The following is a 14,196-nucleotide window of genomic DNA, read 5'->3' as shown; positions in this document are numbered from 1 at the left end:
CTGCTTAAAAAACAAAGCAAAACATAATAACAGAGCTGGAACGGACATTGGAGGTCTTCTACTCCAACCCCATGCTCAAACAAGAGACCCTACGCCATTTCAGACAAATGGCTGTCCAATCTCTTCTTAAAAATCTTAAAAATCACCCACAATTTTTGGACACAAGCTGTTCCATTGGTTAATTGTTCTACTGTCAGGAAATTTCTTCTTAGTTCTACGGTAGGTATGTTTTCTCTTTGACAAGTTTCCAATCATTGCTTCTTGTCCTGTTTTCAAGTGCTTGCAAGAATAGGCTGACCCCCTCTTCTTTGTGGTAGCCCTTCAAATATTGAAAGACTGCTATCATGTCACCCCTAGTCCTTCTTTTCACTAGACTAGACATGCCCAATTCCTGCAACCGATCGTCATATGTTTTAGCCTCCAGTCCCCTAATCCTCTTTGTTACTATTCTTTGCACTCTTTCTAGAATCTCAACATCTTTGTCATATTGTGGTGACCAAAACTGGATGCAATATTCAAGTGTGGCCTTACCAAAGCATTATAAAGTGGCAAGATCACTTCACGTGATCATGATTCTATCCCTCTGTTAATGCGACCTAGGATAATACACATGAAAATAAATAGATTTAATTTAATTTAATTTAATTTAATTTCCAATTTATATATCGCCCTTCTCCCTGAGGACTCAGGGCGGTGTACAGCCAAGATAAAAAACATAGAATACAAATATTAAAACATTTAAAAATATATATAAATTTTGGCCCGAAAGTTAAGAATCACAAACTAATTAAAAGAATTTAAAAATTTCTTCTAAGCCAACCCGGCTTGCTGAAAAAGAAACGACGGGAGGCATTGAGGTCATGGATTCTTCTTATCTCCGGGGGCAACTGATTCCAGAGGGTGGGAGCCCCCACAGAGAAGGCCCTCCCCCTGGGGGCCACCAGCCTACATTGTTTGGCTGATGGCACCCTGAGGAGGCCCTCTCTGTGGGAGCACACGGGTCGATGGGAGGTCGTCGGTAGCAGCAGGCGGTCTCAGAGATAGCTAGGCCCTATGCCATGGAGCGCTTTAAAGGTGATAACCAACACCTTGAAGCGCACCCGGAAGACCACCGGGAGCCAGTGCAGCTCGCACAGGAGCGGTGTTACATGGGAGCGCCATCTATGGTTCAATGGAAGGCTATAAAGAAGTGATATAGAAAGAATTGTGGTTTGACTGAGCAGCAAATATAGCTTGTGACATGAATCTGTATCCAGAAATATAGTTAATCTTGGTCATAGCTAACTATATCTTTTAGCTCTTCAATCCTCAGTGAATTACTAAGTGAGAGGAGAATATAGTAAAAATGGTTTTGCTACCCGGATATTTGAACTGAATTCGTTGTACAGGATTGAACAAAATACGTTTCTTCTTACACATCTACCTACCTTGATTAAGAGTCCAAGAAGTACAAAAGGAGTGGAATAAATCAAATCCTCAATATAGTCATAGAACAAAGTTGAAACGCCAATAAAAACATGGCACCTGTTTGGATGTTAAGACCTAACAAAATCACCTCTGCTTTTGTGAAGCTATAGTTTGATTTAGAGTACCATTAATAATGTCATTAAAAAAATCAGCAAGCTTTTGATTAAGTTAACCACCTGCTGATTTCTTTATGGCATTGTTTCTGTTAGGGCATGACTTCCCACCTTATTTGATTCTTCTGTGAATTTCCCCCTAATGTCTTCTCCATCTATTTTTTTCTCACTTCTTTCTTTATATGTTTCCAATCTTTTATTCTTTGAGGATCATCTTGCTTTCTCTTGCAAAGGGGGGAGACATCATCCTGTTTTACCCCCTTTTCTCTCTTTCATTCTTATTTTCATCTTTAAAAATAATTTCTGATGTTCCTTCCACCTTACATATAAAAATTCTCTGAATAAATGATATATGAGAACAGTGTTATAGTAAGCCTTAGCTCAGAAAAAAGTTCTAGCGAGAGAATTTTCATGACAAACCATCTACTGTGTTTCCCTGAAAATAAGACTCTGTCTTATATTTTTTTGAACTCCAAAATAAGTGCTTGGACTTATTTTCAGGGAGGTCTTTATTATTTTGGGGTGCGTAGAGCAAGACAGGGTTCCTCTTGCCGTCTGACCTGATTTCCAGCTCTGTCTCTCTAACCCTAACCAGAGGAAATGGCAGGGACTGGCTGCGCATATGTTTAAATATATTTGGGGAGGGGTTATTTTCAGGGGAGGGCTTATTTTTTGGGGAGATCTTATTTTCGGGGAAACACGGTATGACAGTACAGGTCACACTGCATGTTGAAAGTACAGATTCCAAATTGGAAAAAATATTCATATACAAAATATACAATTAGGATATAATGTAATGTCACATCACAATACAACACAATGCAACACAACACAACACAACACAACACAACACAACACAACATAACATAACATAACATAACATAACATAACATAACATAGCAACAATAATAATTATATATGTAAGGGTAGAACTACATAACCCATGACCCAATTAAAGACAAACTAACAAAATTATGGGTTATATACCGGGCACAGATCAGCAACTTTATTTGCTGCTGATTCAGGGACTCAGTAAACTTCTCTATTTGGCCTCAAGATGATAAAACCAAGCTGGCCAGGCTAAAACATTTTTGAAAAAAACATTAATACAATATATTTAATCTCTGTCCTTTTTAGTCACTTAAATTACTTCTACAATTTATAGTCTCATCCCACTCTAAGATACTGTATTTCCAACATTCCTCTGTCTTGGGAAGAAGCAGCTTCTTTCCCTCCATATCAAGTTAGTAGTGAGGCTAGGAATATCTTCGATGCACCGGTTTTGGGATGTGAAGGTCTACAGCTGTATTTTTGTCTTGCTGCTTGAATGAGACAGTAAGTAGCTTTGTTCTAGGAGGCAGGGACTGACCTTATGATTTCATTATTCGTGGTTCAGCTCTGGATAGATGGAAGCCTTCAACACTACAAAATAAAATAAGCGCCTCTCGTACAAGATAAGAGGAGGAAGAGTTTCCTGGGCTATCCCTGAACTGTGAAAGAGAGGAAGAGAAGCAAGCAAGCAAAAAAAAAAAAAAAGGAAAAAGGAAAAGGAAAAAAAGATAGTTGTAGAAGGATGCAGACTATTGTGGTGGGATGAGGGCAGTGCAACAAAAATGATGGGAAAATGAGAACTGGAAAGCTTGCTAAGAACGCAGTGGAATGGTTTAATCCAATATATTGAATTAATGAATAATTACACCTTTGTGCATCTCCATCAGAGATCAGGGTATTACGGTCTTTATTACGTTATTCTGTAGCCAGATGCAGGTTTTATGTTCTATTATCAGCATAGGCAATTCTCATAGAGCATGTTTCTGGTTTACATTCTACACTACCTGAAACTCTGTGGTTTCATCCCCAAACCCCCATAACTTTAACCTTAGACTGTCTACTGTGGACCTCACCCCATTCCTAAGAGATCTGTAAGGGACGTGCATAAGCACACCAATGTGCCTACCATTCAATGGCGGGTTGTTCCTGGTTTGCCCCAGTTCAGGCGAACCGGTAGTGGCGGCAGTGGGAGGCTCTGCCCACCTGCCCAGACATCATCAAAAATGATCTGCACATGTGCAGAAGCGTCTGTGCATGCGCAGAAGCCCCGCACGCATTCGCAAAGCAAGCAGGCACGCCCACGTGCTACCAATTGCGAACTGGTAGCGCCGGGTTTTGAAACCCACTGCTGCTACCATCCTTGCCCTACTGTCCCCATTTATTTGTACCCATTTCCTGTATTCATAATCATGTTTATACTTATATCTGTTATCTTATACACGCTTGACAGCAATAAATAAATAAAATAAAAATAAATAAATACATTCACTTAATTGTAATGAATGTATGAAATTATGTGGTTGCTGAAGATGGAGCATTTGTGACTTAACTCACGAGATGCTGAGAATTCAGTGCCATTGGATTTGGACCTCCAAGAATAGAGTCCACCAATTAAGCATGAACTGAGTTTACTGGGGGGAAAGGTTCAAGCCACTCCCCAAATATGGGAATGATCTGATCATATTAGATTCCTATCTGTCTGTTTACACTGGCTTCTTTTTCTATTTCATTACTTATTCTAGTGTACATAGAAAATGAACAAGGAAACCTCATGGGAAGAAAGTAACCAATGCTACCAAGAAAGATTCTTTTTTTTTTAGTGTGTCTGAATTAAATATTTCAATTTTATTAAAAAAAACAAAAAACAAATTCCGAACTGAAAAGGAGGTGGAATGAAATGAAGTACAATGTTACGCGGAGAGAAAAAGAGCAAGAGAGTCAAGGAAAATATAAGAGAAAATGGAACAGAAGAAATTGGAAAGCAGGAGACACCTGTAGGTAAAGATTGAGATGATCTAAAAGTTTAGAGACATCTATATAAGGATCACCAACATGATCGCCAACGTCCGATGATGGATATGGCACAAGAAGAAGATATAATGATACTCTGAAACGTAAGAAGGAAAATATGGCATTAATCTCTACTACCCACCCTACCAGTTCCTCTTCTGATCAGCCTCTTTAATTCAGCCTTGGTTATTCTGGTTCAACACTGCATCCCAAGATACCAGCTGTGACTATGCAGAGGGTCCTGTGCTGCAGACAGCAAGAACTCTTTTTCTGGATGTCAGCATGGACAAGGAAGCGATTATCTTCTTATTGTCTGCTGCATTTGGAAGAAAAACCATCAAGAACTAGAATCCTAACATTAATTGGGAGAGAGATTAATCATCGCAGGCGTGTATTTCCCTTCCCCAAAAGGCCTTTCACCCTTGAGTAACGTCCTCTGAAGTGATGATGATGGATTTATTCAGTAAACTTTGTACTCTTGGTAAAATATTGTCCCAGGAGTTTCTTTTTCTGGATTTGCCTACTGAACAGTTGGCACCTGACAAAATTAAATGGCTTTGGGTATGCCCAGGATCTGGGACTTTGTCACCTTTGACTCAGGATGGGATAGCACTCCCCCAGAAAGACTCGGTCTGAACCTTGGGGGTTCTCCTGGACTCACAACTCCTGTTCAAGGAACAGGTGTCAGTCACGGCTAGGAGAGCCTTTGCACAACTTCATGTTGCCCACCAGTTGTGGCTTTTCCTGGATCAGAACTCTCTGCACTCAGTCATTCAGTCCCTAGTCATCTCACGACTGTACTGTTGTAATGCGCTCTGCATTCAGAAGCTACAGCAGGCAGTGCAGGCAGTTTTGGGGGGCCCAAGAATGGCCCCTCTAACACCATTGCTCCATGAGTGGCATTGGTTACCAGTCTGCTTCTGGGTGCAATAAGGTGTTGGTGATCACCTTATAAGCCCTTCATGGCATGGGTCCAATTTATTTTAGGGACCGGCTCACCCCCACCAGGATTAGCCCGTACCACTCGTGCCAGCAGAGGAGGCATGGTGTGGGTGCAATAATTCCAGCTGGTGGGGTCCAGGAGGGGGGGTCTTCTCTGCTATTGCTCCCTGCCCTCTGGAACATCTTGCCGCCCCCCCATGTGAGGTTGGCCCCAACTCTCCTATCTTTTTGTAAGGGCCTAAATTCCTGGCTCTGCCAGTTGGCCCCGCGCCCTAACAAATGATCCCCCACACACCCCACACTGCCCCCCTCCCCACATGTCCTTGATTTTAATGTCTGATTTTAACTTTTTATGTTTTAACTGTATATGTAACTGTAAGCCCCCCAGAGTTACTCTATGGTAAGATGGGTGGCCAATAAATAAATAAAAATAAATAAATACATACATACTTTATTATGTGTTTCAAAGGGTCAAAGAAAAAATATAAATGCATGTTTAAAAGAATAAATCTTACAGATTCAAAAAAACAAATCTAACGGTAAAATAGAGGGAAATAGTGAAACGCTTTAAAATACCATCTCACTATATCAAAAGTGGTTATAATACAGTTGTGGCTGTACCTTACTGATGAAAATCCAAAACTCAGACAGAGGCTCTTTCCGTCCTCCTCAAATGGCTTTTTAGATTGCTTGGATAATTAACATATGAGCCAACCGTGGCACAGTGGTTAGAGTGCAGTATTGCAAGCTACTTCTGCTGACTGCTGACTGACTGCAATTTGGCAGTTCAAATCTCACCAGGCTCAAGGTTGACTCAGCCTTCCATCCTTCCGAGGTGGGTAAAATGAGGACCAAGATTGTTGGGGGCAATATGCTGACTCTGTAAATCACTTAGAGAGGGCTGTAAAGCACCGTGAACCAGTATATAAGTCTAAGTGCTATTGCTATATGATAAAATTTTAAAAGTTGCCCTTTCATCTTCCTTAAAGAATTAATTAGCCCTTCCCTGCATATCCCTTCTACACCACATTGGCACATAAGAAGTGAAACCAGCTCTGAGGTCCCCCCGCCCAAACACACACAATTCATTTCCCCTTTCCCTACGGGCCACCCACAGTCCATTATGTCCACCAATCACTTCTGTTCGTTTTGTTTTGGGAACCAGCTGATCACACTGTGGCATCTGCTCTGGTTGTCCTTGAGTAGGGGAGCACATGGGAACCAACAATGCTGGGAAGCCATTCCTCCCACCCTTGCATTCCAATCTGCAGCCACCCCATTCTTTGTCAAGCTGCGAACAAAACAGAATGTAGGTGAAAATTCAAGTCAGTCTTGAACAGTCTTGAACAGTCAAAGCTTGTTGTCTCTCATCCAGGCCCCCACAGATTCCAGGAACCGCTGTACAGAAGATGCCTTTTTCACAGGACAACAAGCCCTGAAGAGACAGAGTTGACACAAGATGAAAGTGTGCTATCCACAACAACCTAAACCAGGGGTCGGCAACCTTAAACACTCAAAGAGCCACAAAGGTCCTAACCGGAAGCCCCCCGTTCAATTCTGGAGCTGACCGGAAGTCCGGTTCCTCCACCATAGAGTCTCCTCCTAGTGTGGCGTCCTTTTTCCTCTACTAGTCCTAACCCTATTGTGGGCTGACCTGAAAACTCGCCCCTTGCCATAGAGTTTCCTCCTGGCATGCCCTGCTCTCCCTCCACCCCAAAGTGGAAGCTCCTCTCAAAATTGTGGTGCCGACTGGTGATAGGGAGCCGCAGCAAAGGGATGAAAGAGCCACATGCGACTCCAGAGCTACAGGTTGCTGACCCCTGAACTAAACATACTTCAGAAAGAAAGTCCTGACTGTCTGCTTTAGGGTTTATATGCTCTTTAATGTACAGTCTTCTGCACTGCTATGGTATTTAGATACGTTACATTTTTATTATGAAAAAAGAGAGAGGAAGGAAGGTACAATCAAAACTAATGCAAGACTAACAAAGATTATTCCTGTTGAACCTTCAAAGTCATGTGTTTGTTTATTTCTTCTTCACTAGTCTTTGGAGGACCTTATGCACTTCTTGTTCTTTGTTCCTCAGAGTGTAGATCAGTGGATTAAGCCTGGTGGTGACAAAGGCATAGAAAAGGGAAAACATCTTGCCTTGGTCACCTGGGGTGTTGGAATGATGCTGGAGATAACAGAAGATGGCTGTGCTGAAAAAGAGCACCATCAGGTGGGAGGAACAAATGTTGAAGGCCCTCTTCCTGCCCTCAGCTGAGTGGATTCTCAGCACTGCAGCTGCTATACAGGTGGGCTGATCATCACTGATCAGCCCATCTTCTTCAGCCCAGCATCTTAGCTCTTCCAAATCAGCAATGCTCCAGAAGATTTAAGGATATCCTACAGACACACATACAATAGCCAATCCGAGAAGGCAAAAATGGATCAGGATAGTAGTGAAGTAAGTTGACCTGAAAAAGAGAGAGAGATGGAGAGGGACAGATTTGACAACAAGCAAATGGACACAGCTAATCAAATCTTATTTTTACATATAGAGAAACCCACATAATTAAGATATAGTTGAATCTGTTTGGAGATTGGCATTGCACATGACAGTCAATTTAACCAAGTATAAATCTTACTATCTCATTTAGTAATTACATATTAATTCCCCCCACCAACTCTGCACACTTAAATAAAATAACACAAGCCAGAGCGATGATTTTAGGCAATTGATTTATGGTGGGAAACAGTGGGAAAATATTAATTCGGAAGGAATGATTGTATGATAGGTGTGATTTGATTGTGAAATTCTAACTTTTTGGTTTGTCCTTTCCCCTTTTGACTTTAATGTATAATTTTTGAAATAAAAAATTCACAGATTAATCTGAATATTTCTTAGCATATATGTTTTTGTGCACATTTCCTACGTACAAGGTTTTCCACAATATAATAATTTTCACTATGCAGATTTTTGAAATATATATTTTTATACACACAGCCCCTTAGAATGATGTCTCTGTATTGTTCTCTGTGTATATGTGTAACTATGCATGAGTAAAAACCGTATCACAGTGTATAGATTTTATTGTTTAGCTGCATTCCAGTTTGCATATCTTGGGAACTATAAATTCCCCAATTTTATATTAAAATACAAAGCAAATTAACTTCTTCCTTGTTATTAATACAAATGTTAATGTTTGTAAAAAAAATATGCCCAAAAGAGGTAATATTTTATAATGAACAAACTCAAAAATCATGTTGACAATTTGGATGACCTTAATGACCTACATTAAGAACTGAGAGATTTACTGTAGTTTACGCTCACTTTTGGTAAAGTCACCTGTAATCAATGAAAATCTAGGTTACAAATATATTTCCTGATCAACATTCACTTACTTCATATATATATATTGTAAGAAAATTGATACTGTGCCTTTACAGGGAGGAGATGGGTGTGGCCTACTGATGACAACTAACGAGCTAGAAATGGATCTATTTAGGTCTTCCACCTAGCAGTGAGAGCTTGCTAGGTGTTAGAAAAGAAAAAAGCCCAGAACCGACGGGTGTTTGTATGTAGGTCTTTGGTTATTCAGGTTTTCTCCCGTGTAAAATTGGAAGTGTCTTGGCGACGTTTCAGCGAAGTCTCATTCGTCATCTTCAGGCTGGTGTTTTCGGCTTCGTGCTTCTAGGAGCAATGTGAGATCGCAGCTGTTTCTTCCTTTTAACCGCTAGTGGGGGTGTGAACTGATTGGGTGGGAGCTTGGCTGTGTTCTGATTGGGTGGAGGTGTGTTCTGATTGGATGGGGGTTTGGCTGTACTCTGATTGGATGGGGGTTTGGCTGTGCTCTGATTGGATGGGGGTGTGTTCTGTTTAGGTGGAGGCTTGGTTGTGCTCATGTTAGTCTGAGTTGCAGGGGGATTTGAGCTGGTGAGCTGCGTTGCTGTTGTTTGGCTTCGTGTTTGTGGTCGTGCCACATCTTCATGGTGGGTGTCAGTTTGCTTCATGTATGGATTGGAGGGATTTAAAGTGGCTAATGATGCAGCTGTGGTCTGGCTTCTGGTTTGTGGTCGTGCCTCATCGGTGTGGGTTTGCTTTTTGCGTGGATGTGTGGTGGTGACATCCTGTGTAGTTTTCGTGAGTGTGGGTCTGATGTCATTCTTTGTGTTAGGGACTCGTTTGTCAATGAGGGCAGGTTTCCAAATGGCTGGTAGGCGGGAGGTATCATCTCGTTTATTCATGCTGTATGGGTGTTTTTCTATCTCGATGGCTTCTCTGATTATTCTGTTGTTAAAGTGTTCAGTTTTGGCGATAGTTCTGGTCTTTTTAAAGTCAATATCCTGTCCTGTGGCTTTAAGGTGTTGGACCAGGGAAGAAGTTGGTTCCTGTTTTCTGACTGAGTTCTTCAATGCGTGCACTTATTCTTCTGTTGGTTTATCCGATGTATGTGGTGGGGCAGGCGGTGCAAGGGATTTCATAAATTCCTTGATTTTCTAACTCAATTTTGTCTTTGGGGTTCTTAGGATGGTGGATATTTTTTGGTTTGTGCAGAATGCTGTCTTGATGTTGTGTTTGTGGAGGATCTTGCTGAGTCTGTCTGTGGTGCCTTTTATGTATGGGAGGAGGGCTTTGCCGTTTTCTTGTTCTCTGTCTTGGGTTTTAGTGGGGGTTTCTTTTTGGATTAGGTTGGTAATCTTATTTCTTTGGAATCCGTTGGATGTTAGTATGTTAGTGAGAGTGTGTAGTTCGGTTTTTAGGTGTTGTTTGTCAGCTAAGTGTTTTGTTCTGGAGATGAGTGTCTTGGCTACGGAGTGGATCTGTGCTGGGTGGTGGTGTGAGAGTGTGTGCAGATAGCGGTTTGTGTGTGTTTTCTTCTGGTAGATGGTGTGTCCTAGGGAGCCATTGGATTTCTTGTAGTCTAAGACATCCAGGAAGGGAAGTTGGTTGTTAGCTTCTGTTTCCATGGTGAACTGTATTTTGGGGTGTAGGCTGTTGAGGTGTGTGAAGAAGTTGTCCAGTTTTTCTTTCCCGTGTGGCCAGATTATGAAGGTGTCATCTACGTATCTGAACCAGAGTTTGGGTTTGTGATCTGAGTTTTCTAGAGCTTGGGTTTCAAAGTGTTCCATGTAGAGGTTTGCAATGACAGGTGAGAGGGGTGATCCCATGGGTGCTCCTTCTATTTGTTTATATTTTTGTCCATTATAGATGAAGTATGTGTTGGATAGGCAGTGGTTGCTCAGATCTAGGATGTGCTTGGGGGGGTTATATTTATTTTGGATAGCTGTCAAGGCTTCTTTGATTGGCACTTGGGTGAAGAGGGATATAACATTGAAGCTCACGAGTAGGTCGCTAGGCTGTAAGTTTTGTTTCTTTATGATCTCTATGAACTGGAATGAGTTTTTTACATGTGAGGTGATGGATTCTGCATAGGGCTGTAGTTGTTTGGCGAGAAATTTGGCTAGGTTTTGTAGAGGTGAGCCTATGGAGCTGACTATGGGTCTAAGTGGGGTTCCTTCTTTGTGTATCTTGGGGAGACCATAGAGTTTAGGGCATCTGGATGATTTCTCTCTGGGAATGATTCTTTGCTGGATCTCTTTGCTGATGGGGGAGGCTTTTATTTTGGATCTAGTGGTTTTTTTCCAGGTAGGTGGTGGGATCTGTGTTTAGGGTTTGTATGTGGAGTCTTGGAGTAGGTTGGTTAATTTGGTTTGGTAGTCAGATGTGTTCATAACCACTGTGGCGTTTCCCTTGTCTGCTGGTAGGATTATTATGCTGGTATCTTCTTTCAGGTTAAGTAGTGCTGTCTGTTCCTCTTTGGGTAAGTTGCTCTTGGGTGGCTTGCTGGTGCAGAGGATGTTGGTGATTTCGAGTCTGATTCTGTTAGCGTTGTCGGGGTTGATTTTGGTCAAGCTGGTTTCAACTCCGCATATAATGGTTTCAGTGGGGATGTGTTTGGGAGTGACTGTAAAGTTGAATCCTTTGGAAAGGACATTGGTTTCGGCTTTGGTGAGGATCCTATCTGAGATGTTATGCACAGTTTGTTTCATATGTGGCTGTGAGGGTGGAGGGGATTGTTTCTGGCGTTCTTGTAGTCTTCAGAGTTTGTTGGTGTAAATAAACGAGATGATACCTCCCGCTACCAGCCATTTGGAAACCCGCCCTCATTGACAAACGAGTTCCTAACACAAAGAATGACACCAGACCCACACTCACGAAAAACACACAGGATGTCACCACCACACATCCATACAAAAAGCAAACCCACACTGATGAGGCACGACCACAAACCAGAAGCCAGACCACAGCTGCATCATTAGCCACTTTAAATCCCTCCAATCCATACATAAAGCAAACTGACACCCACCCATTTTTGTTGGTCCATAAATCAGATATATCATTAAGACAAAGTGGGTCAAAGATCTGTTAGTGAGGCCAGAGAAAATCATCTGGAAAATATGCAGAAATGTTTGTGAGAATTTTCTTGGCAACTATAGAACACTGAATTACATCCAGCTGGTTGACAAACTTCTTACAGCTCACAAGACCATAAAGTAGAACATGTCATTGAAGATTCATTTTCTGCATTCATGCTTGGACTTCTTTCCCAAAAATCTATTTGCATTCAATGGCCAACATGGTGAAAGTTTCACCAGGACAATGCCACCATGGAAAAACAATATCAAGGCAACTGGAATCCATCCATGCTGGCTGACTGTAGCAAGATGCATCAGACACCAAGTAGAAACAAAAATCAGGCACAGACAAAAAATTAAACCTGTTGAACTCGTATAATATGTCAAGAAGCATTAGGTGGTTAAATATAGCATAGCCATTAAAAGTTAATTTCATATTTTTGAAGATTCCTACATGATGCCATTCATTCTGACGTTATATTTGTGTTTAGTTTGAAAGGAATTAATCACCAAAGGTTTTTCAAAACTTTTGAATTTGTTGTCCAGTGTTAATTCTTCCTGCATTTAATAAAATATTTCATGAAATGTTGTAATCAATGCATTTAATTTCAAAACACCCCCAGCTTCATATTCTAATGGCAAGTAGGATAGTCCTGCTTTATGTCAAATAAATGTTAAGTGTTTAATTTTTAGATCCCACAGACACCATGGAAGTGCCTTTTATATATGGAACCTCAAAGCACTGGATTTTATAATAGTCCTCAAAAGCCCATGATGCAGAGGTGGGTTTCAGCAGGTTCTGACCAGTTCTGGAGAACCAGTATCGGAAATTTTGAGTAGTTCAGAGAACCGGTAGTAAAAATTCTGACTGGCCATGCCCCCATCTATTCTCTGCCTCCCAAGTCCCAGCTGATCAAGAGGAAATGGGGATTTTGCAGTATCCTTCCCCTGGATTGGGGTAGAGAATGGAGATTTTACAGTATCCTTCCCCTGCCACGCCCACCAAGCCACACCCACCAAACCAAGCCATGCCCACCAAGCCACACCCACAGAACTGGTAGTAAAAAAATTTGAAACCCACCACTGCCATGATGGCAATATCATGGTCTACCTAAAGGGGAAGTTTGGGCACTGTTCTTATACGGGGAGAAAATCATGAGCAAATCATTCTTTTAGGTTCAGGATACAGGAATGTTCTAGAAGGATGGAACAATCATAATGCATATAGCATTTGCAAGGGTGGAATAATATCAATTCAAATTCTCTTTAAAAGAAACAGTAAGAACTTCAGAAGATGTCTTTTTCACAGGAGCACAAAACCTCTGAGATATCAAGGGACATAGTTGACACAAGATGCAAGTATACACTTTTTAATTTACAATTTTATCATGACAAAAAGAGAAAGAAAGGTACAATCAAAACTGCTTAAAGAATAACAAAGAAAGAGTATTCCTACTGAACCTTCAAAGGCAGCTTCAGATTGTCTGTTTATTTCTTCATTAGTCTGTGGAGAGCTTTATGCACCTCTTTGTTCCTCAGAGTGTAGATCAGTGGATTAAGCATGGTGGTGACAAAGGTATAGAACAGGGAAATCATCTTGCCTTCATCACGGGAGGAGGTAGAGCGAGGCAGCAGATAACTAAACGTGGCTGTGCCATAGAAGAGCCACACCACCATTAAGTGGGAGGAACAAGTGTTGAAGGCCCTCTTCCTGCCCTCAGCTGAAGGGATCCTAATCACTGCAGCTGCTATATAGCCATAAGAGACTGTGATGAGACTAACCGGTGCTAGAAGAAACACCACACTACCAGACAGCATCAAAGCTTCATTAAGGGAAGTGTCAACACAGGCCAGTTTAAGAAAGGCAGGGAGCTCACAAAAGAAATGGTCTACCCGATTTCGCCCACACAATGGAAGCCTAAGAATCATCACTGTATGAACTAATGAGACACTGAAACCACTTATCCAGGAGACAGCAGCCATCATGAAACACAGAGAGTGGCTCATAATAGTAGTGTAGCGCAGTGGATGACAAATGGCAGCATAGCGGTCATAGGCCATGGCAGCCAACAAAATACACTCCGTGGAGCCCAGACCAAGAGAGATATACAGTTCAGCCACACAGGCACCATAAGGGATGGTCTTACTTGTTCTCCAGAAGTTCACCAGCATCTGTGGCCCAAGACTGGTGGTGAAGCAGAGGTCAATGAAGGAAAGATTGCTGAGGAAGAAATACATGGGTGTATGGAGCCCTGGATCTAGTCTCGACACCATGATGATGGTTGTGTTGCCCAAAAGAGTCATCAAGTAGCAGGCCAGGACAAGGGCAAAGAGCAACATCTCCAAGCGTGGTCGGTCAGACACTCCCAGCAAAATTAAATCTCCTTGGTAGCTTTGGTTACTGTATTCCCATGAGGTTTCCATGTTCAT

General features: G+C 41.7%; 1 protein-coding gene across 1 annotated transcript; it reads right to left on the bottom strand.

Moving 5' to 3' along the window:
- Nucleotides 1-13,254: 13,254 nt before the first annotated feature.
- LOC139312152 (olfactory receptor 2G3-like) lies at nucleotides 13,255-14,196 on the bottom strand. The gene has a single exon (XM_070936715.1). It carries the CDS (start codon nucleotides 14,194-14,196, stop codon nucleotides 13,255-13,257), a length of 942 nt encoding a protein of 313 aa, XP_070792816.1.

This window comes from Pituophis catenifer, unplaced genomic scaffold (assembly GCF_029215685.1).
Source record: "Pituophis catenifer annectens isolate HBS135680 unplaced genomic scaffold, rPitCat1.0.hap2 SCAF_2, whole genome shotgun sequence".
NCBI classification, from domain to species: domain Eukaryota; kingdom Metazoa; phylum Chordata; class Lepidosauria; order Squamata; family Colubridae; genus Pituophis; species Pituophis catenifer.
Note: the sequence above shows the minus strand (reverse complement) of the source record. Positions and strands in the feature narration are given on the sequence as shown.

What these genes read in the sequence shown, in the direction of transcription:
- LOC139312152 (XM_070936715.1), bottom strand. Translation starts at nt 14,196, where the DNA reads ATGAACATGGAAACCTCATGGGAATACAGTAACCAAAGCTACCAAGGA.